Source organism: Pristiophorus japonicus, chromosome 10 (genome assembly GCF_044704955.1).
Source record: "Pristiophorus japonicus isolate sPriJap1 chromosome 10, sPriJap1.hap1, whole genome shotgun sequence".
Classification (NCBI taxonomy): domain Eukaryota; kingdom Metazoa; phylum Chordata; class Chondrichthyes; family Pristiophoridae; genus Pristiophorus; species Pristiophorus japonicus.
The window spans coordinates 125,718,632-125,744,117 of NC_091986.1; the positions used below are offsets into that span (position 1 = coordinate 125,718,632).

A 25,486-nucleotide genomic window follows, 5' to 3' on the forward strand; every position below is an offset into this window, starting at 1 on the left:
AGTGGCCACTCTACTCCGCAGCGTGGCTGCCAATTTGCGGTAGTAACAGGCCTTAAAGAGAGGGGCAATTTCGGCCCCCATTTCTTCAGCCACAAGGCTGGTACACCCAGGCATCAAAAACAGGTCCACCAAATTGCATTGGGCAGGAGTCTTGGATATCAGATGGTCTCAGGTTTTCAGCCTCATATGTTAATGCCCAATGCTAGTGAATCAAATGCTGTTCCAACATTGTTGATGGTACCAATAGCCACAGTGGCCCAGCCAAAATCCTCCCTGGTGACCCAATAGCCGAACCTACAGAATCGCCGATTCTCTCCCCGTTAAATGAGGGGAGAGACGTGGTGAATCAGGCGCGCACTGAAGTCAGCGATGGAGACTCAGTCCCGCCCCAACTTCCGCCCCTCACCAGGCATTACCGCTGCACTTGCGCCCCTATTATGACCAACTTCCGGTCTTGTCGAAAAAAATGACAAAGACCTGAATATCGATCAGGAGACGACCTCTTCCCATGCGGCGGTAAAAATGCTGTAGGTGCGGCAGGTTTCTGGCATGCCTGAATTTTGGCCCCATACTACTTCCTCCAATTAACCATAAGCAAGGCCATAGGAAGTTCACTAGTAATTAAAGACATTTCACTTGCAACACACTTGCTATTGCAAAGGAAAATAAGATTAGTGGAGCAGCATACCCAGCTATCTGCATTAAAAGTATATTCACTTGAACGTATCTGCTTTTTAAAGCAAGATATCGCCCCATATCTTGGCTTCGTAAAAAAGTAACAACAGAAAGTTTGATTCCTAATGTTTGTTGTTTTTATTCCTGACGTAGAATTCTAGAGCATAGGAGGCCATTCAGCCCATCGCACCTGTACCAGTGATTCACTTACTTAAAGAAGGATCTAAAGATTAAGATAGGGTGCTCAAAAGATTCACTTAATCTAAAGTAATGTGTCCAATGTGTATATGATTAGTGTTACCTCTTTGCTTGTGTACTCATTATCCCTATTTATGAAAAATGGGATCCCATATTTTTACATTTTTGACATCCTGTCACTTTTAAAGATTTGTGTTACTTTATTCCTTTTGAAAATGTTCCTGTTTAATGTTTCTATCCTCTACCATTTATTTCTCCCAAAAAGTATCACCACACATTTCTCCACATTAAGGGCCCAAGTTTCCACATGATTCGCGCCTGATTTTTAGGAGCAACTGGTGGAGAACGGACTATCTTAGAAATCGCAATTCTCCATATTTTTTTTTCTGCAGTTCTAGTCAGGTAGAACAGTTCTAGTTTAGAACAGAATTTTTTCTTCAAAAGGGGTCGTGTCCAGCCACTGACGCCTGATTTGAAAGTTTCCACAGTGAAAATGTACTCCAAACTAAAGTAGAATGGCGCCAGTGAAGATTTTTGTAGAACTGAAAAAACCTGTTCGACACATTAAAAAATCAGGCGCAGGTTACAAATTAGGCGTCCAGAACGAGGTGGGGGGGAAGGGAACTCATTAAATTTGACAATAAATCCTTATTTATACTTCTACAAATATTATACAAATAAATCCAACCTGAATAAACATTTATAAGCCAAGAAAAGATTAAATAAACCATCTTCCTACCTGTGTGAAAGTGCTTCAGCCAGGGAGAATTCTGCAGCTGTTCGTGCTGCTGAGTGAGGGAGGGAGAGAGAGAGAGAGAGGGGAGGGAGGGAGGGAGAGAGAGAGAGAGAGAGGGGAGGGAGAGAGAGAGAGAGAGAGAGAGAGAGGGAGGGAGGGAGAGAGGGAGGGAGGGAGGGAGGGAGGGAGGGAGAGAGAGAAAGAGAGAGAGGGGAGGGGGGAGCGGGTGTCGGGTCGGGGGGAGGGAGCGGGTGTTGGGTCGGGGGGGGGGGGAGCGGACCTCGGGTCGGGGCGAGAGCGGGTCTCGGGTCTCTGTCGAGGCGGGGGGGAGCGGGTGTCGGGTCGGGGCGGGGGGGGGGGGGAAGAGCGGGTGTCGGGTCGGGGCGGGGGGGGGGGAGCGGGTCTCGGGTCTCGGGGCGGGGGGGGGGGGAGCGGGTCTCAGGTCTCGGGTCTGGTGCGGGGGGGAGCGGGTGTCAGGTCGGGTAGGGTCTGGTCGGCTGGGGGGGGAGCGAGTGTCGGGTCTGGTCGGGCGGGGAGCAGGAGCTGGCCGTGGGAGGAGCCTTATTCACGCAGCCCCAGTGAGGCCATTCAGCCAGGGCTAGGGGCTGCGTGCTTCGGGCCCCTCCCACACAGTTCGGCGCCTGGAGCTACTGCACTTGCGTGCCGACTGTAGCGCGCATGTGCAGAGGTCCCGGCACTGTTTTCAGCGCAGGGACCTGGCTCCGCCCCCCCCACAGCTCGTGCTGGCTGCGCCGAGTGCCACAGGACCTGTAAGTCGGTGGAGACTACCGAAGATTTTTTTAGGCGCCGTTTTAGGCGCGAAAAACGGGCACCCAGCTCGGAGGGGCGCTCGTTTTTTTTCTTGTGGAAACTTGGGCCCATAATTTCATAACTATTTAAAAAAATAAACAGAAAAACAGTATTTCTATTCATGGAGTTTCAGCATCAGATAGAATCATAAATTGCAGTATCGGAGGTGGCCATTTGGCCCACTTACCCTCTGCCAGTGCTAGTTCTTCAAGTGGAGCTTTCTATTTTAATCTCATTTCCCTTCCCTTTCCTCATATCTTTTTATATTGTTCCTTTTTTAAAAAAAATCCAATTTTTATTAAATGATGTTATAGTCTCCGCCTAATAATCCTCTGTGTGAAAGAAATTCTGATAAATTATCCTTTCACTCTTCCTGGAAAATTATGTCTATACCCTCTTGTTACTAATTCGCTAACCAGTGGAAACAATTTTTCGCTGTTTATTCTGTCCTAACCCTTCATAATTTTGAATACCTCTGTTAGGTCTCTCATTAACCTTCTTTTCCCAATGAGAAAACTACCAATTTCTCGAGCATTTTTTCACAATACTACCTCCCAGTTCCAGCATCATTCCAGTGAATTTTTACTGTAACCTTTCCATGGTTCTGAAATCCTTCTTATGACGAGGCGCCAAGAACTGTAACCAATATTTTTTCAAACACTCTTTAAAGATTTGTATATCACTTTGTTCCTCCACTCTATTATAATGGTACCATTTGATGGGTACTTCCTCTACTTTTTACTTGATGGGTTTTTCACAAAAAATAAGCATTTTTAATAAGAGTATCCATTCCTCCACCTGTAAGTAACCTGATTTTAAATCACTGTAAATGACTTTTTTTTTAAACTATATTGAGCTGTTTACTACTTTCATTTGGTGTACACTAGTCAGTTTCTTATGAAATTAAATATATTTGGATGTGATAAAACTTTGAAAATGTGCCTAATATTGACTGTGTGCCTAAGACATTGAGTGCAATTAGAAGAGCCTCCCCTAATCAGTGCAATCTCGTAATGTCTACCCGGGGGACGTGGCCAGTTTTGGCAAATTAAATCTTAATATTGCGTGTAATAAAATCGTAAAAGATCATGCTCATGAGTGGTTTTAGATGTAACTCACTTGTTTAAAATTCCCTGATCTTTTGTGCTGGTTCAGCTGGTTCCTCCTGGATTGTGCTGATATTACTAGTGTAACTGAGCAGAAATTCTACCCCACTGTGTATGGATTCACAGGTTCAGGTTTAACAATTAACTTCTAATTGCAGTATATTGCCCACAAGAGAATACATATGATGCGCACCACTTTCTCCTATCCCTTCCAAAAGACAGAAAACAACACTGTCAAATTAGTGCGTACAGGCCAAAACCACTTGGCTAGGTTTATTTACAAGATAAATAATGTATAGAAACTTTAAGACAGCACAAGATACTAAAAGTACAATTATCAGGGTTAAAGATTGCATAAATTGTTTAAACACTAAAAGGTAATAAAATCTTTCTCGTCATTTTCAGCAGCTTCTGATGAACAATTTTTGGAGGAGATTTTTTCAGACCTCCTCTAATAAGTAGGCATGCAGCCAAGGCAGAAACTCGAGGGGCATGCAATTAAAATGTGAAACCTGTTTAATATTTAGGTGAGCAAGATGTGAACTGGCCATATAATAATTTTCCTTTGTTTGAGACCTGACAGAAGTTTAAACTGCTACCTCATCTGGGTGATTAAATGGAATCAGCATGTAAACTACCTCTTGACTTCCACAGAACCTCGAATCTGGTTAATTTGGGAACAAAGGTCTTCTGGGACTTTAGTCTTAATGTAAGCTACATAGTTCACACACGCCGCATGTACATCCCCCCCCCCCCCCCCCCACACAACCACATATCCCAAAATATTTTAATATGCATAACCTTTAGATACAGGGCATATCTGGTCACGAATGGCTGGAAGTGCATTCCTCACCAGCCACTGGGCCTTCCTGCACTTTTCCCACCTCTCCTGAAGGTGCTTTACAGTTCCATAGATAGTGGAAACTCCAGGCACCTCAGGGAAAAGGCCATTCTTCATGCATAACCTGGATAGTGACAATTAGTGGGCTACTTGATAGCAGGGATCATCACAGCTCAGTCTATTCCTGTCCCAATCCATGGTCCACACATATACGCTCTCAGTGGGGATCATCAGGTAATATTAGGAGTAAGAATGCTGGCTGGATTTTTTTTTGCCTCCTTCTCTGCATCCTAGCTAAGGAAGATAAGGCCAAACGTAAGTTCACATTTCCAGTTGAGATCTCCTCAGTGTAGACTTGGTATCAAAGTAGAGGCTAATTTTAATCTGCATGACTCCTTATTACACCACATGGTGTAGCAGTGCATTTATCCATTGAGCCATAAGAGAGCGTAATCAATGTTTTTAATGATATTAAAAACCAGACGAGAAAATTTGGCTGATTAATGAGCAGCAGTAGAATAAGGGGATTGAATATTACCTTATCATACAGTACAGTGTATTATACTGTATGATAAGCGAAGTAGAAGCAGTGTGACCCAGATTTAATGGTACTAAAGATGCCAACATGGACCTGAAGGTATGTGGTGTCATCTGGGGGGAGGGGCAGTGGCCTCAGGTAGCTGACCTTGCAGCATGAACTTGCACTTAGAGATAAAAAATGCACCCACAATTAGGGCCAAAAGAGCTTAAACAGTGGAAAGGAGAAGATTGGGGGAGAAAGAGCAAAGGATGGCAATGGATGACCCAGGATAAAGTTGTACAGCAAAGGAGCTCCCTCGGGAGCTGCCATCTCAGGAGCCACCTACCCCTACTGTCAGCAAAGGCAGACATCGACGACGAGGTCCAAAACCACCTTCAGCATGCCAGTGCAGCCTTGAGTCACCTGAGGAAGAGAGTGTTTGAAGACCTGGACCTCAAACCTGGCACCAAGCTTATGGTCTACAGGGCAGTAGTGATACCGGCTCTGCTATATGGCTCAGAGACATGGACTATATACAGTAGACACCTCAAAAAGCTAGAGAAGTACCACCAGCGCTGCCTCTGCAAGATCCTGCAAATCCATTGGCAGGATAGACGCACCAACAACAGAGGCCAACATCCCCAGCATCGAAGCATTGACCACGCTCGATCAGCACCGTTGGGAGGGCCACATCATTTGCATGCCTAACATGAGACTCCCAAAGCAGCGCTCTACTCGAAGCTTCGACATGGCTAGCGAGCCCCAGGAGAGCAGGGGAATGCTTCAAGGACGCCCTCAAAGCCTCCTTGATAAAGTGCAACATCCTCACCAAAATCTGGGAATCGCTGGGCCCAAACCCACTCAAAGTGGAGGAAGAGCATCCGGGAAGGAGCTGAGTACTTCGAGTCTCATCGTTGAGAGCAAGCAGAAACCAACCATAGACAGCGGAAGGAGCGCGCGGCAACCCAGGCACCCCACCCACCCTTTCCTTCAACCATCATCTGTCCCACCTGTGACAGAGATTGTAGGTCCTGCAAGTCACCTGAGAATTCATTTTTAGTGTGTAAGCAAGTCATCCTTGACTGAGGGACTGCCTAAGCGAGAGAGGTGACATCTGAGGGGAAAGCCAAGTGTTCTTGCCCCATGCTAGTGCCGATGTTGCTCTTGCTGGTTGCCAGAGATGCATGAGAGTAGCCCCTTGAAGTCTTCTTGGATGATTCTTCGACCCCCTTGAGAGTAATTGCCTGTTTGGCATTTCCCACAGCAGTGCATCTGTGATTAGAGTGTCAGGTTGGAGTGTTCATGCAACACAATGATGCTTCAACACTGCACCACATATTCCTTCAGTCGTTAATAACTAAAAAATAATTGCACATATTGTTGCACGCCCCAGATTTAGTCCTTGGTCTGTGCCGAGTTAGTTGGGCTGGCTCAATAATTGACTTCAGTGCTTCAGAGCTGGAGTGGTAAAGAATTAGCTGTCGTTCCTGCTCTTGATCGCTAATCAGTGACTCCTGCTGGAAAGTGTGCATGTGTGAATTAGATACAGACCAGGCTCAACAGGGATGCTCCCTGCACTCGAATAAAATGCTGATATTCACTGCCAAGCTCGCACATGAAAAATGAATACTTGGATGAGGTACCTGAAGGTGCCCATGGAGCTGCCCCCAGCAACATTCAAGGCCTTCAGAAGAGGAGATAAGAAATTTGACATGGGCATAATATTATTTAACAAGATATCATAAACATTATATTAAATTAAGTGTGTGGAGAGTAAAATAACACATTTAATGAATTTGTAACAACCTTAAGTGTAAAGGGGTTATATATCTACGTCATTAATGAGCTGAAGAGAATTACAGCTAAATCAAAAGTAAGTCATTTTCTTGGGCTTATTTTAGCTCCTTTATGGACAGCTGTGAATACTTTAAAAGTACAATCATCCTCTTTAAAATAACTAATTGAAATGTTAATTTAAAAAATATGTATTGTTTTTATCTCATTTGAATTATTTACACACTTGCTTTATTTTTTTTAACTCAGCAACAATAGCAATTCAATATTGTGAAAGCAAAGAGTTATTTGCTTTTAATAAAAATCCAATGGATGCCAGTGCTCTAAATCTTAGGCTCAATTCCCTTTAGTCCAAAAAACACATTTATCCATTTGGTTATATAAGAACTACAACTGATTTAAGTTACAAGGTATGTGTGTGAATGTGCTCCATTTTTCTCAGACGATATGTGGAAAATAGCAAGTAATCACAGTTTAATCTCCTGCATGCTGCTGATTTGCAATAGACGTCCTCCTGGTGTCAGAATTTGCATTTGAATTGTACAGTTGCTAAAATAATTCCAAGTTACTATAAAAACTCAAAAGTGCCTAATTTTAAAGCAAAGCAACATTTAGGGGAAAGAACTTTCCTCTTCCTTTAACAAAGTTGCTAAACCTTTAGTCATACCATAGGTTTTGAAACTTGGATTCACTGACCCAAGCAGGTCCCTGAAGGGACTCCATAGTCATCAGATGTCTTATTATCTGTGACCCTGGTAATATGGCAATATCTGCAGGGGGTATTCGAGACAGAAAAATTTGATAACCACTGAGTGAAACCATATGTGGGGAGGAGGGAAAATGATGCACCACATTTTTAACAATGGCATGAGAGAGTAAGAATACCCTTTCAGCATTGGTTTACTTCACTCATGGGCCAGTCCTGGAACTGTTTTCAGATACTTGTGCACCATCACTTCGAATCACAGAGCCTGTTACCAATTTCTCAGGAATTTACACTAGGCTGGAGGGGAAGAAATGAACAAATTCACTCACTACCAGATGAATAAATTACTGAACATGTTGTATTCTTGATCATTATCTTATGTGAACAGCAGTACAAAAAAGGAGTGAAGGGTTATGGGAAGCAGGCAGGGAAGTGGAGCTGAGCCCAGGATCAGATCAGCCATGATCTTATTAAATGGCAGAGCAGGCTCGAGGTGCCAAATGGCCTACTCCTGCTCCTATTTCTTATGTTCTTAAAAGACACTATGTGCGAGACATTTGGTTGGAGGGATCTTAAGGTGCTAATTTCGGGCGGTCACTAAACATAGCAAAGGAAAGTTTTTAGCAACGGGAACAACAAATTTCAGTTGTTGTGCCCTGACAGTGGAGTGAACACTTAGGGAAGCATTCCACACTTTTCTTAGGGCGCTAGGCCGGCTGTGCAACTGAATATCCCGTGCTGAAGAGCTGGCTTTGTAGCGAGCCAAGAAAGGACTCACTGCAAAATAAAAAATCGGAACAAAAAACATTCCTGAATACATTACTCACCCCAAAAAAAGTTACATTGCAAAAAGAAAATATCAATCAAACTTACTTCATGCAGTCATTCCTTCCCTTCGCGCCCCGGGACAGCCCTGCACTACAGGGCGCTATGGGTGCAGGGCAAACCAACTTTTGCTTCTGTGTCGATCCCGCGGACATTGTACACCGGGTGCTACACTCCTGGGCGATACTCCTCAGCCCCGCCGGTACCAGCACACTGAAATTGCTTGGCGCCACTAATGCCGGCGCTCGTGGCTGCAAACCCTTTAGCGCCCCTGTAGTGCCCCTCACCAGGGGCGCTATCCAGCCTAATTACTCCCCCCTAAACTTCAAATCCAGCCGTAGTAAATTTATGCAATAATTGTTGAGCAAAATGAGCAAATATAAGACACACTGGAACAATATTGTGGTTCTGACTACAGATATAATGTTTACATTTCTACTTGATTCTTTCAAAATAATATTAGAGGCTAGTTATATGCAAGCTGGCTGAAATGCCTATGGGATCCAGGCCAAAGTGGCAAGTTGAATCTGAAATTGGCTCAGAGGCAGGAAGCAAAAGGTAATGGTCGATGGGTATTTTTGTGACTAGAAGGCTGTTTCCAATGGGTTTCCATAGGGCTCAGTATTAGATCTCTTGCTTTTTGTGGTATATATCAATGATTTAGACTGGAATGTAACGGGTATGATTAAGAAGTTTGCAGATGATACTAAAATCGGCTGTGTGGTTGATAATGAAGAAGAAAGCTGCGGACTGCAGAAAGATATCAATGAACTGGTCGGGTGAGCAGAACAGTGGCAAATGGAATTCAATCCGGAGAAGTGTGAAGTAATGCATTTGGGGAGAGCTAACAAGACAAGGGGATACACATTAAATGGTAGGAGACTGAGAAGTGTAGAGGAACAACCTTGTATTGCATGTCCACAGATCCCTGAAGGTAGCAAACCGGGTAGGTAAGGTGGTTAAGAAGGCATACAGAATGCTTGCCTTTATTAGCTGAGGCATCGAATACAAGAGCAAGGAGGTTATGCTTGAACTGTATAAAACACTAGTTAGGCCACAGCTAGAGTACTGTGTGCAGTTCTGGTCACCGCATTACAGGAAAGATATGATTGCACTAGAAAGGGTATAGAGGATGTTGTCTGGACTGGAGAATTTTAGTTCTGAGGAAAGATTGGATAGGCTGCTGTTGTTTTCTTTGGAACAGAGGAGGCTGAGGGGAGACCTTATTGAGATGTATAAAATTATGAGGGGCCGAGATAGAGTAAATAGCAGAGGGTCAACAACCAGGGGGCATAGATTTAAAGTAAATGGTAGGAGTTTTAAAGAGGAATTTGTTTCACCCAGAGGGTGGTGGGGGTCTGGAACTCACTGCCTGAATGAATGGTAGAGACAGAAACCCTCACCACATTTAAATAGTACTTGGGTATGCACTTGAAGTGCCGTAACCTACAGGGCTACGGACCAAGAGCTGAAAAGTGGGTTTAGGCTGGATTGCTCTTTGTCGGCCGGCGCGGGCACGATGGGCCAAAATTACTTCCTTCCGTGCTGTAAATTTCTATGATTCGATTAAATCAGAACTCAGTTAAATACTGTACTCTAAGTTTAGAGATTAAAGGCGAAATCAAAGTCTCTAGATAGCATCTTCAGCAAACAACTTGTAACTTTTGTAAACATTCTCCAGCCAATAAAACTGTCTGCGAAGCAAATCGTGATGTTCCAAGCACCAGAGAGCATTTGTGCAGCTCCAACTGCCCCAGCAAGGGAAAGGTTATGTTTCCACAGCCATGAACAAGCGCAGCCAGCAAACGAACCAAAGCTGCACCAGGCACAGGTCACGCTGCAACCAGTACAGAACCTTCCCGAGCAAACGAGTCAAGCTTCAGACCTGTTCCCAGGAGGAAGCACAGGTCAGAGCGACAGTGCCAATTATTTTTTTTGTCTGCCCCAGAGCTGTTGTTAGATTATTGCCCTCTGTTTAAAATGAAAGCAAGGTCAAAATAGTCAGGCGTTGTATAGCGCTTTCTAATTCCAGGCAAGTTTCCATTTACCTTTTTAAAAACATGAGAGCTACATTACAGTCTGTTCATGCAACCAACTCTGACTGGAACTGAGTCTGAAATTCACTGTGATTCATGAAGTTGCTGTGCAGTTACTGTAGCTGTTAAAGTGCTGTACTTTTGGATAGTGTAGTTGTCATGGGACTGCACTATATATTAGTGTAATTGTCACAAAATTCATCAGCTGGGCCCTGAGTTTGGAGCGGAGCGGTCAGGGAGGCTTTGCACACCTCTTTAAGGGCGCTAGGCTGGCTGAGAAAACAAAAATCTCGAGCTAAACAGTCAGCCTCAGAGCTCCCTAAGAGAGGCCTGGGGAAAAAAAACAGAAAGAAAACCACCAAAAATATTCGCAATACCTAACTCACAAAAAAAAAGAAAAGAAATCACACTTACCTGACGTCAACATTATTTAACTCACTGCGGCCGCTACAATTTGGAACGCCTGCTTCCACAGTCGGTCCCACCAGGGTGCTCTACACGCTCTACGGGTCGGGCAGCAGCCAAAAATCGAGCCGGTGTCGCAACTGGGATGCTGCACATTGGCTCGCAACTTCCAGGCAGTAGTGCTCTGCGCTCCCTCCAAGCCGGCACCAAATTTCCCGATGGGGCGCTGGAAGCCCACAAGTGCTTTCCGCCGCCATTGCCAACCCTCTGGGGCGCTAACAGGGGCTGCAGAAGACCGAGATGTATAAGTCAGGACGACCCACACAGATAATTTTTCCTTTCTTTCTGGCTACATGTTTAGCCAGTATCCCTTCACTCTACATTGAATCGGAAAATATGTCTGTTTCATTTTCTACAAATGTTTACACTGAGCCAGCATTCATTGCACTAGGTGGGAGTCTGTCCTTGAAGTTAACATAAGAAGTTCCTCCCCATGTTATGTTTAGCTTGTGGTTTCCTTTGTTTATTATGTCTGTGGTTCTCTTTTGGTGGTTTTGGACAAAGAACATCTACTTATTCAACTTGGGCATCTGTTCATATTTTTTTTAAACACGCTGGCTGGTTGTCTTTTTTTTTGACTAGAACAGAATTTAGATGCCCTTTGACAATCTTTATAGTTCAGTGATCTAAGACCTGGAGCCATCCTTGTTGGCCTTTCTGATTCCTTTAATACTTGAGAGTAAACACTACCTGCAGCAATCACATTGACAACAACTCCCAACGTAACACTTGGTAGCACAAACACACAGAGGCCCGGACGTCCCATTGACAAGCATCAAAAAGTACCTTAGAATTTCAGCAGCTTAGCGATACGCAAAATCCTTTGATCTCTGGAATTTAAGTCCGATGTTGCTTCAATTTTCGCTTATTTGTCTCATTTAAAATGCTTGTTTTATTAAAATGTTTAAAAGATGAAGCAAGTGAGCTTAGAGTTCTGTGGCCAGACTTCACTCAGTATGTAATTTTTGAAGAGTCACCAAGCCCTGCCATGTATCTTAATATCGTATTCCATGATACATTCTGATTCCAAGTTTGGTATAGGTCAGATGACTGCTGCCATGTGACTCAAAACACTGTACTCTGAACAGAACGATGTAAAACTGGATTTTGAAAAATGGACTGCATCTTCCTGTGTATAATTGCTCCATACAATTGCAATATTTCTCATCATCTGCCTTCCTCCAATTTAACAAATAATCATCCTGAATATTCTTTACTGCCTCCCACAACTTCCCAGCCACTTTGTTTCATAAGGTTCAATAAAGTATACATACACATTTGTTGTGGGAAAAGGAAGGATGTTAGCCCCAATTTTCTGGTAATGGGAGAAATGGGATTTCTCAGCTCCCTGCACCTGCAGTGCGATAGCAGGCTGGGCACATGTGAATAGTCTACAGGCACAGCAAATGCTTTGCCGAGGCATCTTGGGCTCTGGCATCTTTGACTGGAAATCACAAAATCTGTGAGAGCAGCACCTCTTTAATGGTTACAGCTAGCCATTAAAGGGAGTCTGATGCGACAGAATAGTGGAAAAGTTGATCGTAATGGCACAGCAGAAACATTGTTCAATTTGATTGAGCAGCACTTTCCACTGTAGTGCAGGAGGTGCTCCAAATGAGTTGGTCTTATTTGGAGCAAAAGACCACGCTCTAATAAAAGCACAGTGCAAGTTTTATGGTGGGAGGAGATTGAAAGTGTTACTAAGTCTCTCAGGTCCCTTGCTGAAAATAAAAAAGAGATTTGCTGGTATAAGGAGGAAGGCACATACGCACATTTGCCTTGTACATCCCCTGGCAGGTACCATTTAAACAGACCACCAAACAAAATCCAGGCTAACACTCCAGTGCAGTACTGAAGGAGTGCTCCACTGTCGGAGGTGCCGTCTTTCAGATGAGATGTTAAACCGAGGTCTCATCTGCTCTCTCAGGTGGGCGTAAAAGGTCACATTGCATTATTTTGAAGAAAAGCAGAAGAGTTATCGACTGTGTCCTGGCCAATATTTGACCCTCAATAAACATCACCAAAAAAACAGATTATCTGGTCATTATCACATTGTTGTTTGTGGGAGCTTGCTGTGCTCAAATTGGCTGCTGCGTTTCCTGCAATATAACAGTGACTACACTTCAAAAAGTACTTCATTGGCTGCAAAGCACTTTGGTACATCCTGAGGTTGTGAAAGGCACTATATAAATGCAAGTCCTTCTTTCTTTTCTTTCTTTTTTTTGCATGTAGGTCATAGGGTTGATATGGTTAGAATGTGGAACTCACTCATATATGGAGTAGTTGAGGTGAAAAGCATAGTTGCATTTAAGGGGAACCTTCATAAATACATGAAGGAAAAAGGAATAGACGGTTGGTCAGGCCACACCTGGAATACTGCGTGCAGTTTTGGTTTCCATATTTACGAAAGGATATGCTTGCTTTGGAGGCAGTTCAGAGAAGGTTCACTAGGTTGATTCCAGGGATGAGGGGGTTGACTTATGAGGAAAGGTTGAGTAGGTTGGGCCTCTACTCATTGGAATTCAGAAGAATGAGAGGTGATCTTATCGAAACATATGATTATGAGGGGGCTTGACAAGGTGGATGCAGAGAGAATGTTTCCACTGATGGGGGAGACTAGAACTAGAGGGCATGATCTTGGAATAAGGGGCTGCCCATTTAAAATAGAGATGAGAAGGAATTTTTTCTCTCAGAGGGTTGTAAATCTATGGAATTCGCTGCCTCAGAGAGCTGTGGAAGCTGGGACATTGAATAAATTTAAGACAGAAATAGACAGTTTCTTAAACGATAAGGAGATAAAGGGTTATGGAGAGTGGGCGGGGAAGTGGAGCTGAGTCTATGATCAGATCAGCCATGATCTTATTGAATGGCAGAGCAGGCTCGAGGGGCCGTATGGCCTACTCCTGTTCCTATTTCTTATGTTCTTATGATATGTTGATCAGGTGAGATGAAGTAAACAGAGTGGAAGAAGGCTCGTGTGGCGCATAAACACCAGCATAGACCTATTGGGCTGAATGTATGTTTCTGTGCTGTAATCATGTTCTAGATTTTGTGAAGTGATGGCGCTCACCACTGATCTCAAAGAAACCTGCCAACAAACCTTTAGCAGGCTCTGTGTCATCGATTTCACTTTTTCCGACGTGACTTTCCATCTAGTACCATCTATGGGAGAGCTGCAGTGTCCAGCAACAGTGATGTCATCTAGCAGGCTAAGTATTCAATCACATTGAAGAATTTTCACAGGCAGCAAACCAGGAAGTAAAAAGCAGGTGTTTACATTTACTTTTTAATAATTTTACAGAAAGCAAAATAAAGTTTGGGACAAACACATGGGTTTAACTGAAATATCAAAAGCAAGCTTTAAAAAATAAAATATAAATTTTTATTATTTTTAAATCATGGAATGGAGAAAATGCTACTCCACAAATATAAAATTAGTTTTTCAGGGCCAGAGAGGTTGTTCACCAGTATGTCATTAATAACTCAGTTTTTTTTAATTCATTCATGGGATGTGGGCGTCGCTGGCAAGCCCAGCAATTATTGCCCATCCCTAATTGCCCTTGAGAAGATGGTGGTAAGCCACCTTCTTGAACTGCTGCAATTCGTGTGGTGATGGTTCTCCCACAGTGCTATTAGGGAGGGAGTTCCAGCATTTTGCCTCAGCGATGATGAAGGAATGGCAATATGCTTCCAAATCAGGATGGCTTATGACTTGGAAGGGAACGTGGAGGTGGTGGTGTTCCCATGTGCTTGCTGCCCTTGTTCTTCTAGGTAGTAGAGGCCGCGGGTTTGGGAGGCGCTGTCGAAGAAACCTTGATGAGTTGCTGCAGTGCATCTTGTAGATGGCACCACGGTACGCCGGTGGTGCAGGGAGTGGATGTTTAAGGTGGTGGATGGGGTGCCAATCAAGCGGGATGCTTTGTCCTGGATGGTGTCAAGCTTCTTGAATGTTGTGGGAGCTGTACACATCCAGGCAAGTGGAGAGTATTCCATCACACTCCTGACTTGTGCCTTGTAGCTGGTGGAAAGGCTTTGGGGAGTCAGGAGGTGAAACACTCTTCACAGAATAACCAGCCTCTGACCTGCTCTTGTGGCCACAGTATTTATGTGGCTGGTCCAGTTAAGTTTCTCATCAATGGTGACCCCTAGGATGTTGATGGTAGGGGATTCAGCGATGGTAATGCCATTGAATGTTATGGCGCGGTGGTTGGACTCTCACTTGTTGGAGATAGTCATTGCGTGGTACTTGTGTGGTGCGAATGTTATTTGCCACTTATCGGCGCAAGCCTTAATGTTGTCCAGGTCTTGCTGCATGTGGGCAGACCATTATCTGAGGAGTGGTGAATGGCACGGAACACTGCAGTCATCAGCGAATATCCCCACTTCTGATGTTATGATGGAAGGAATGTCATTGATGTAGCAGCTGAAGATGGGCTTAGAGTTGCCCTGAGGAACTCCTGCAGTGATGTCCTGGGGCTGTGATGATTGACCTCCAACCACCACAACCATCTTCCTTTGTGCTAGGTATGACTGCAACCAGTGGAGAGTTTTCCTCTGATTCCCATTGACTTCAATTTTACGAGGGCTCCTTGATGCCACACTCGGTCAAATGCTGCATTCATGTCGAGGGCAGCCACTCTCATCTCACCTCTGAAATTCAGCGCTTTTGTCCATGTTTGGACCAAGGCTGTAATAATGTTACAGCTCGTTCAAGAAGGCTTAACTCTTTCAGGGGTTTTTACAGCAAGAATAGTGCATAAAAAGTTGAAGTTCATGTCTATTCAGTGATTTCTAATTGATTCCATCTGTGAGGACTGCAACAACACACCCTGTGGAGCAGCAGAGTATCACTGACAGCAACGTCTGGATTTCTACGTTTAATTGCGCATGTGCAATTGACGTTGCTGTCAGTTTTGCAGAGCAATGACAGCAAACGCTGACAGTTTCACCAACATTACAACCTTAAAATCAGGGCCATTATGTAATACGATGCGATATGAGATCTCAATGCCCACATGGGTATCATCTATAACACTTTGTACTTGAGGGAAGCCTACCACTCAATTAAATCCTGCCTAGCTGATGCCTCCTTTCCATACAGAAAGTGATATGGTGTTGCCCCTTTGCCATACAACATCTGCCACTGCAGACTGTAGCATGTGTTACATGTTCCAGGGTGGCTAGAAAGGATCTGGTAGGAGAAAATCTTAATGGAATGGTAACCTTCACTTCTATGGAAATAGATGTCCCTGTTCTGGATGTTGTTGGCATGTCATTCTGCAGCAAATGGTACAACCTGTCTTGTGAAATAGAGGTAGTGAAGATGGGTCTTGTTTGATATGTCCAAATTCATGTGGAGGAGTCCATAAATGTCGTTCCCAGGGTAGTGATGGATACAGATGAAAGACCTCAGGTGTTATTGCACACATGCTTGGTGGCCTATCATCAACTCCTCCTCCTAATCTGAAGCACCCAGTTTGTTCAGAATCAAAAACAGAATGCCTATGATTAACATTTTGTATGGTGCTATTTAAGTGCAGCAGCAGCCAGCAATAATGAATGGAAACAGGAGTAAGGTTAAAAAAAAAACCTGGCAGAGTTCACAGCAAAAACAATTGAAGCATGTGCAAAATGTTTAAAAAACACAAAAAAATATATTTTCGCACATAAGGACATTTCCTTTTCTTTCAGAGACCTGCGTGTGCAGGCCAGGCCCCAGATTCCCCGATTCATCCATTTCAAATAGGCAGGTAGCTCGATGTGGGCAGCCATGGTAAGGAATTCCCAGCAAGGCATTTAAATAATTATTCAATGTGAATGAGGCCTGTGAATGTCAGTAGTGTAACATAATTTCTGGAGCCAAAATCTCCACTTGAGAAATTTGCATATTAGGCACGCATATTATCAGACCTCATTTCCCGCTTATCCACAGCCCTCATTCCCTGCGAGGCTCTGCACTACTGTGCATCCTTGGGAAATGTACCCTAATGTGTCAGTGACCAATGAATTGTGTGACCAAATGGTAAGATGCAGGTGCACAACCATGATTCATCAATAGATAAGTTTACGATCGCTCTGTGCTGTTTAAATTGCAGGGTAAGCAGTTACAGAGCAGCAGTGGCAGAGGCCTAGGGCCAAGTCACCTGATTAACCTGGCTAGTAAATGTTCTATATCATTGGTAAACCTAAGGAAAGAGTGGAGAAAATGTCTGCTCGATATTCCCATTTTTTCTTATTTCCTTGAGTTGACTAATATTGGTTCCAAATTGGAGATCAGTTTTTGGGCTCAATTTTCTCCAGTATTTGCACCATTTTTTTTGAAGCGGGCTGCTTTTTCTGGACTAACTTAAAAATCCCCAGTTTCCCCAATCAATTTGCACCAGCGTAACTCAGTTAGTCAGTTTTTTTTTCAGCCAAAGCGGGCGTAACCAGCCACCTGCGCCACTTCTGGCCATTTCGGGAAGTTTGGCCAGCTGAGAGTTACTCCAGTTCTGGTTAGGCCAGCGTATGTGGCCTGTCCTGAAAAACCTTCCCTAGAGTTAAGGTAAGGAAATCGGCACAGCAGATGCCTGGACACACTGAAAGAGTTGAAAAACACATCGCAGCAACTTACCTCCAACCCTGCCCGAAAGCTGTCCGGTCTAATTCTCAGTCCTCACACACAGGAAGGCTGTCCAGTTCCATTCTCAGTCCCCGGTTCACATACACAGGAAGGCTGCCATCAGAGAGAGAGAGAGAGATGGCAGCCCGATCGTTTTGGCGCAGATCAAGGCTCCATCTCCCTCGGGTTAGGCCACGCCAAAATGAAGCGATCCAACGGGGAAACTAACAACACCTTTTTTTTAGCGTACTTGGTCCCCAAAAAATCAGGCGTAACTCTTCAAGTGCGCCAAAAAATTTGGGGAAAATTGAGCCCTTTGTCTTGCAGGAAGTGCATGTCGACAGTTCCCTAAACCAGGGAGAAAACAAATTATCTATGCACTGGTCAACAAAGAGACAGCTTTAGAAATAAGTGAGCCCAGAGACACATCTGATTCTCTCATCTGTTACATTGAGTATCTGTCTACGATATATATAAGTATTGAGGAAACCATCTCCCATGATTTGTTCAGGCGCAAAAATGTAATCAAACCCCTGAAATCCAAAGAAATTTGTGGCATTTTAATTTATATTAAGACAGGTGTAAGCAATATGAGAGTGTCACTATTGTGCAAAAATGTTGTCTTACTTGTAAGCAGCATAAAGAAATATAGCAAACATTCCAATAAAAAGATCTAGCAGTTTCCAGTAGGTACTAATTTTCATTATTTTGAGTTTTAAAAATACAGCCTCAGTTGTTTGTACTCTTGGAACGCAGACCCTTTTATTTCATTATTATTTATTCTCAACTTTTTTCAAGTTCCTAACTTTTATTTGTGTTGCTTTTTTGTTTTGTTTTCAGGTCCTCCCATGCCTTGCTCTTCTGCATCATCAACCCCAGGAGAGCAGTACCTCGCCCCTCCCCCTCCTTCTGAAGTCAATGAGAGCCAGCGAAGGTTGCTCAGCAATAATATGACCCAGCCAAACCGAGATTCTGACTCTGATGAGGAGTTTGTTCCCAACTCTTTCTTGGTTAAAACTGGCTCTGGAAACCTGTATGTTCCCACAAGTGGTGAGTTAGTTAAATTTATGCTGCTTCCTTCTGATGCTGTGTTCTCTTATCAACCAGTACTACGTTTATTACCAAAAAGTGACACCAAATACAGCAATGTTATTAACCACAGATCAGTTTTGTGTACTGCTAATTAATTACTCGCACTGTAATTTACTATTCATCAGTTAGCTAGTCTTTGAAAATGAAGGAGTGAATGCATTTCTTAGATTAGATTTGTACCTTAATTGTAGTTTTTGTCTGTTTTTTTTTAAACTAGCTTCATTCGAATTGTCACGCATTTTATTGTTTATGTTTCCTGAGCAACTTTTGCTCAGTTTCTAGAAGATGGGTTGAGTGATTTACCAAACACTTAATGTTACAAAAATAGTTGATTTACTCACATTCTGCCCACAGTACTTCCAGTGTGCTATGAACAGCTGAGCAATTAATTTGATGTTCCAAACATAAACCTGAAGTGTCAATTTTAACCATTGTTGCTGATTTATATCAAAACTAACAATTTGCATTTACTGTGCGCTCCGCGTGTAAAAGAGGATCAGACTCGGAGCATTTGACAAAAACAGCGTGGTGGGGGGGCAGGGTAGTAGGAAGTAAAGAATTGAAGGGGGATACTGAAAGCACCTTTGAAGAGATGGGCTTTAGGAGGCTTTTGACGGGAGGGAGAGGCGTAGCAAGGCAAGCACTGAATGATGGAAAGATAGGCTTCCAATAGTGGGACAAGCAGTAATCTAGAGTCTGAGGGATGGATGGTAAGACCTAAAAAAAAGTGGGGCAAGGATTTAAAGATGAAGACCATGAAAACAATTTACAGGATATAGAAAGTCAGCATTGGTGGATGACGTCAGAGTTGATGGGTGTGTGGGACTTGTGCAGGAGAGGACTTGGGCTGGAGTGTCCTCGAATAGTTAACACTTCTGAGGGATGGAGGTGCAGATGCTATTGAGGAGAAATTTTGAGAAGTGAAACCCTGAGGTGATAAAAATGCAAGAATAAAGGTTTCAGCAGGGAAGGAGTGATTTCCCACAGGTGAAAGAAGGCAGTCAGTGACTTATTAAATCTGAGTTTAAAACTCAGCTCAATTGAATTGAAGGCCAAGGTTGCACACCAAGGAGTTTAGACTGAATGAGCAGCCAGAAAGGTTGAGGCATGTTGATGCTGGCCAGAGCCAAATAGGATGAAAATGTTCAGCTACAGGAAAGAGCAACAGCTCAGGACTAAATATTGGGCAGGCACTCAGTAGTATAGTGACAGCCTTGCTCCACAAACCCAGCAACTTGAGTGGCTGCTGCTCCCCTTGCTCCTCTGCACACAGCAAGATCCCACCAACAAAAATGAGATCATCTGTTTAAGTGATAAGTTGAGAAATAAAGGACTTGGAGGGAAAACGTCCCTGCTCTTCTTCAGAATAGTGGCGTGGGATCTTTTACATCCACCTGAGAGACCAGACTGAGGCCTCGGTTTCATGTCTCCTACCAAAGACAGCACATCTGACGGTGCAATTCCCCAGCAGTACTGCAGTGAAGTGTTAGCCTGGATTATGTGCTCAAGCCTTTGGCGTGGCCATACTTGCAGTAAATAATATCAACGTTGTTAAGTCTTGGATAAAGGGTCAGACAAGATATTGCAAATTCAAAGTAAGTGTGACCGTAGTCCTTCATTACAGATCTCAGAGTGCCTCTCCAGCCTTTGAGGCCTCCTTATTTACAGGTGCTCCCAAGGGATTGTGGGATCCCTTGGGACTCCAGGGGATAAGCCCTCTGGTGGTTAGACATGGCAATTACAGGTTTACATACATAACAACACTTCCCCCACCGCCCCCCACAAAGTCAATGGTGTAACTATTTACAATGTGAGTCAATCTGGGGCCTTCCTTTCCTTGGTTGATCATCTCTGTACAAATGCTGGTGTTGGTGAGTCACTTGTTGGGCCTTCACTGGGCTGCTGCGCAGCTGGCCTTGCTGGACTGCTGGGGATGGTGAGCCTTGCTGGGCTGCTGCGGGTGATGGGTTCTGCTTCGTGGTCAACCGCTGGGTCGGTTGCCACTTGTGTGTGTGTTGGAGGGTTGAAAAAGGTAGAGTCTATTGTGGGTTGTTCTGGATAGTCTGTAAATCTGAGTTTGGTTTGGTCCAAGTGTTTTCTGCAGGTGAGTCCATCTGCGAGTTTGACCACAAACACCCTACTCCCCTCTAAGGCCAAAACAGTGCCAGCAATCCACTTGGGACCTTGTCCACAGTTCAACACAAATATAGGATCATTTACTTCAATTTCGCGTGACACATTTGCACGATCATGATATATATTCTGTTGAAGATGCCTGCTCTCAACCTGTTCATGCAGATCAGGGTAGACTAACGAGAGCCTTGTCTTTAGTGCCCTTTTCATGAGCAGTTCAGCAGGAGGAACCCCGGTGAGTGAGTGGGGTCTTGTGCGGTAATTAAGCAGGACTCGGGATAAGCGAGTCTGCAGTGAGCCTTCAGTTACACTTTTCAATCTCTGCTTGATTATTTGAACTGCTCGTTCTGCCTGACCGTTGGACGCTGGCTTAAACGAGGCAGACATGACACGTTTGACCCCATTGCAGGTCATGAATTCCTTGAATTCGGCACTGGTAAAGCACGGCCCATTGTCACTTACAGGGACATCAGGCAGGCCGTGCATGGCAAACATGGCCCGCAGGCTTTCAATGGTGGCAGCGGTCGTGCTTGCTGACATTATCACATATTCAATCCATTTGGAGTACGCATCTACAACCACAAAAAACATTTTTCCCAAGAATGGGCCTGCATAGTCGACATGAACCCTCGACCACGGTTTGGAGGGCCAGGACCATAAACTTAGTGGCGCCTCCCTGGGTGCATTGCTTAACTGGGAAAATTATTACATTTGTGCACACAGGACTCTTAAGTCTGCATCGATACCGGGCCACCACATGTGGGATCTGGCTATCGCTTTCATCATTACAATGCCTGGGTGGGTACTGTGGAGATCACTGATGAAAGTGTCCTTGCCCTTTTTTGGCACAACTACCCGATTGCCCCATGGGAGACAGTCTGCCTATATGGACATTTCATCTTTGCACCGCTGGTACGGCTTTATTTCTTCCTGCATCTCTAACAGGACACTAGGCCAACTCCCATGGAGCACACAGTTTTTTACTAAGGACAGTAAGGGGTCCTGGCTCATCCAGGTTCTAATCTGTCAGGCGGTAACAGATGATTGCTCACTCTCGAATGCTTCCATTACCATAACTAAATCTGCGGGCTGTGCCATCTCCACCCCTGTGGTGGGCAAAGGTAGCCTACTGAGAGCATCGGCACAGTTTTCTGTGCCTGGCTTGTGGCGGATGGCGTAGTTGTATGTGGACAGTGTGAGAACTCTTCTCTGGATGCAGGCCGGTGCATTTGTATTTATCTCCTTATTTTCAGAAAAGAGCGATATAGGTCGGTTTCCAATTCAAATTTGAGCCCGAACAGATATTGATGCATTTTCTTTACCCCGTAAATACAAGCTAACACTTCTTTTTCGATCATACTGTAGGCCCTCTCGGCCTTAGACAGACTTCTGGATGCATAAGCAACCGGTTGCAATTTCCCAAATTCATTAGCTTGTTACAATATACACCCGACCCCGTACGACGACGCATCACATGCTAGTACCAATCGTTTACATGGATCATACAACACAAGGAATTTGTTTGAACATAACAGCTTCTTAGCTTTCTCAAAGGCATTTTCTTGGTTTTCACCCCATACCCATTCATCTCCTTTACACAGTAAAGAGTGCAGGGGTTCTAACAATGTGCTAAAACCTGGTAAGAAGTTACCGAAATAGTTCAGGAGTCCAAGAAACAACCGCAGCTCCATCACATTCTGTGGTCTTGGTGCGTTTTTGACTGCCTCCGTCTTCGAATCGGTGGGCCTGATGCTGTCCGCCGTGATTCTTCTCCCCAGGAACTCCACTTCAGGCGCCAGGAAAGCTCACTTCAGGCGTTTTAGCCTGAGCCCCACATGATTAAGCCAACTAAGAACCTCCTCCAGGTTCTGCAGGTGCTCGACAGTGTCCCAACCTGTAACCAAGATGTCGTCCTGGAAGACCACGGTGCACGGGACCGACTTCAGCAAGCTTTCCATGTTCCTCTGGAATATCGCCATGGCCGATCGAATCCCAAACGGGCATCTGTTGTAAACGAAAAGACCTTTGTGCATGTTGATGCAAGTGAGGCCTTTCGAAGATTCCTCCAGCTCCTGCATCATGTAGGCTGAGGTCAAGTCCAGCTTCGTGAACGTCTTCCCTCCCGCCAGCATTGCAAATGGTAGCGAGTATTGATCCTGCAGAGAGAAACGATTGATAGTTAATTTGTAATCACCACAGATTCTGACGGTGCCATCTCCCTTGAGGACTGGAACAATCGGACTGGCCCACTCATTGAATTCGATCGGCGAAATGATGCCCTCTCATTGCAGCCTGTCCAGCTCGATTTCCACCCTCTCTTTCATCATGTAAGGTCCCGCTCTCGCCTTGTGATGGATGCGTCGCGCCCCAGGAATCAAATGGATCTGAACTTTTGCTCCTTGGAACTTCCCGATGCCTGGTTCTAACAGGGGAAATTGTTTAAGACCTGGGTACATGAGGTGTCGTCGACGGACGAAAGCACTTGGACATCGTCGCAGTTCCAGCGTATCTTTCCCAGCCAGCTCCTGCCGAACAGCTTGTGGCCATCGCCCGGTACTACCCAGAGTGGTAAATCGTGCATCGCTCCATCGTAGGAGACCTTTACTGTAGCACTGCCAATTACGGGAATCAGTTCCTTCGTGTACGTTCTAAGTTTGGTACGAATGAGAGTCAGGACTGGCCTTGAAGCTTTGTTGTACCACAACTTATCGAAAGTCTTTTTATTCATTATGGACTGGCTTGCGCCCGTGTCCAGCTCCATGGACACTGGGAGTCCATTTAATTCAACTCTCATCGGGGACACTTTGTGGTAAATGTGTGCACCCCATATACCTCTGCCTCCTCAGTCTGAGGCTCTGGTTCGTCGTGATCCACCGTGGATCTGTCCTCCTCTGCAACATGGTGATTTGCAGGATTAGCAGGGTTTACAGCTCGCCTGCATTTACGTTGGAGGTGTCCCATTGTTCCAAAGCCCTTGCAAATCCTTTGAAGTGGCATGAATGGAATCGATGATCACCCCCGCAGCGCCAACAAGGTGTTAATTACCTTGTATACACCACCCTTGATGGCGGACTCTGAGTCATCTGCGGACGTGCAGCTACAAGCGTGTAAGTCCTGGCATGTACATTTCGATTTGAAAACAATGTTACTTTGTTCACAGTACTTGCAGGAGCACTAGTGTGCTGGGAAATTTGTTTGGTATTGTCATTGGTGGAGATAAATGCCTGGGCTATCGCTTTCGCTTTGCTCAAGGTTGGGGTCTCTACAGTCAAAAGTTTGCGAAGTATTATTTCATGGACAATGCCAAGTACAAAGAAGTCCCTGAGCATATGTTCCAAGTGTTCTTCAAATTCGCAATGTCCTGCAAGGTGCCTTAGCTCGGCGACGTAGCTCGCCACTTCCTGGCTTTCAGACCTCTTGTACGTGTAGAACCGGTACCTCGCCTGGAGATGGTCGCGACTTATCGCGACGGTCTCCTCGCACAGTTGAGCCAAGCCATCCATGTGATCAGCCAGGGTAGGCGTGTGCTCTACTCGCTGACTCAACCTCCACGGGGTCTGTGAGGGCAGTAATGCTCGCCTTGGCGTCACCAGCTGCATGCCGCTTGTTCCCACTGCTTCTTCCGTTGAAGATGCCAACGTAATGGCCACAGGTCCCACAGGTGATTCCACCACATGCTGAGGGAAGCTAGGGACATCTTCCTCTAATTCCAGTTCCTCCTCCTCCTCCTCCTCCTCCTCAGGCTCCGTGGTATCTTCCTCTTCCTCCTCCTCACCCATGGTGAGGACCACTTGTAACGGAACCGCAGATTGCAGTTCTGATCTGCACTTTTGTGCTGTGGTTGTTGTGGGCCCTGCAAAACACAATTGAGCTTATTGAGTTTATTATAGCAGAGGGGTACACATTATTGCACTGTGCTGGCATACGAAGGCGGAGCATCACTACTACAATAAATGAGACGAGGAGATGTTACATAACAATGCATCATATGTTAGTACATATGGTAGTACACTTATGCTGAATTCAGCAACACAGAGTTGTGGAGACAGGATTACTTTAACACTGCTTGATACATTACTCATGTGACACATCAGAGGGCTCGGCAGATCCATGGTAGGTGGCCTCTCGACTGTGGCTCCCCACCAAAGCCGCAGCACGCTCTTCAATATCACTCAATGCTTGTAAGGCAGTTGTGCCCCCTTCCGTGCGCCTCTGCTGGGCTCGGTTGTTCGATATCTTCCTCTGCAAAATTGGTAAAGTGCATGGCATAAGCTGTATGGTATGTGAACTATCATGGAAAGACATTTTAACAGTTATAACACATATCGGGGATACGAGGTGATGATTGACACAAACACATCTCTCTCTAATACAATCTTCATTGAGGTCTGCAATGTCAGGAGCTAATGTACAAAAGTGTCCCGCTATGTACAAAATATATTTCAATGTAGGCGATTTAATATTAAAATGACAATAATAAACAATGTAAAATCTGTACTTACTCTTGCTGACGCGACCAGGCTGTTCCAACGCTTGTGGCATGATCGGACCCCCTCACCTCGTTAGACGCCGCCGAGACTACGTCAGAAATCTCGGCCCACTACCACCCCGGGTTAACTCGCCCCACCTTGCGTACACCTCCTGAACGAGGACCTCGTTTGCTTCATCTGAGAAGGGCTTGGCCCTTTTGCGAGCCTCCTCCACATCAGACGATGCTGACATATTTGATCTTTATAAGTTTTAATATTTTGAATTTACGTTTCAGAATTAACGTTTTCGAATATACATTTTCAAAGAAACGTTTTCAAACTGACATTTTCAAATATATTTCCTTTTGCTCTTCCCTTACTCCAATTCTAGCTCGCTCTCTCTCTCTCCCCCACCACAATCGGCCTTCTGCGCATGTGTGGATGACCCCTGACCTCCCGAAACATGTGAGATGCTGTCA

At 44.7% G+C, this 25,486-nt stretch overlaps 1 protein-coding gene across 3 annotated transcripts in view; it reads left to right on the forward strand.

Annotated features, from left to right (window-relative positions):
• The window catches only part of tenm4 (teneurin transmembrane protein 4), a 969,538-nt gene that overhangs the window by 550,296 nt on the left and 393,756 nt on the right, over positions 1-25,486 (forward strand). For 2 of the 3 annotated variants that reach the window (XM_070892063.1, XM_070892064.1), the window contains exon 4: positions 18,154-18,363. The exons of the other annotated variant lie outside the window; for it this stretch is intronic. In XM_070892063.1, coding sequence (XP_070748164.1) covers positions 18,154-18,363 — 210 coding nt within the window. The remainder of the gene's footprint in view (positions 1-18,153; positions 18,364-25,486) is intronic. 3 annotated transcript variants of the gene reach the window in all.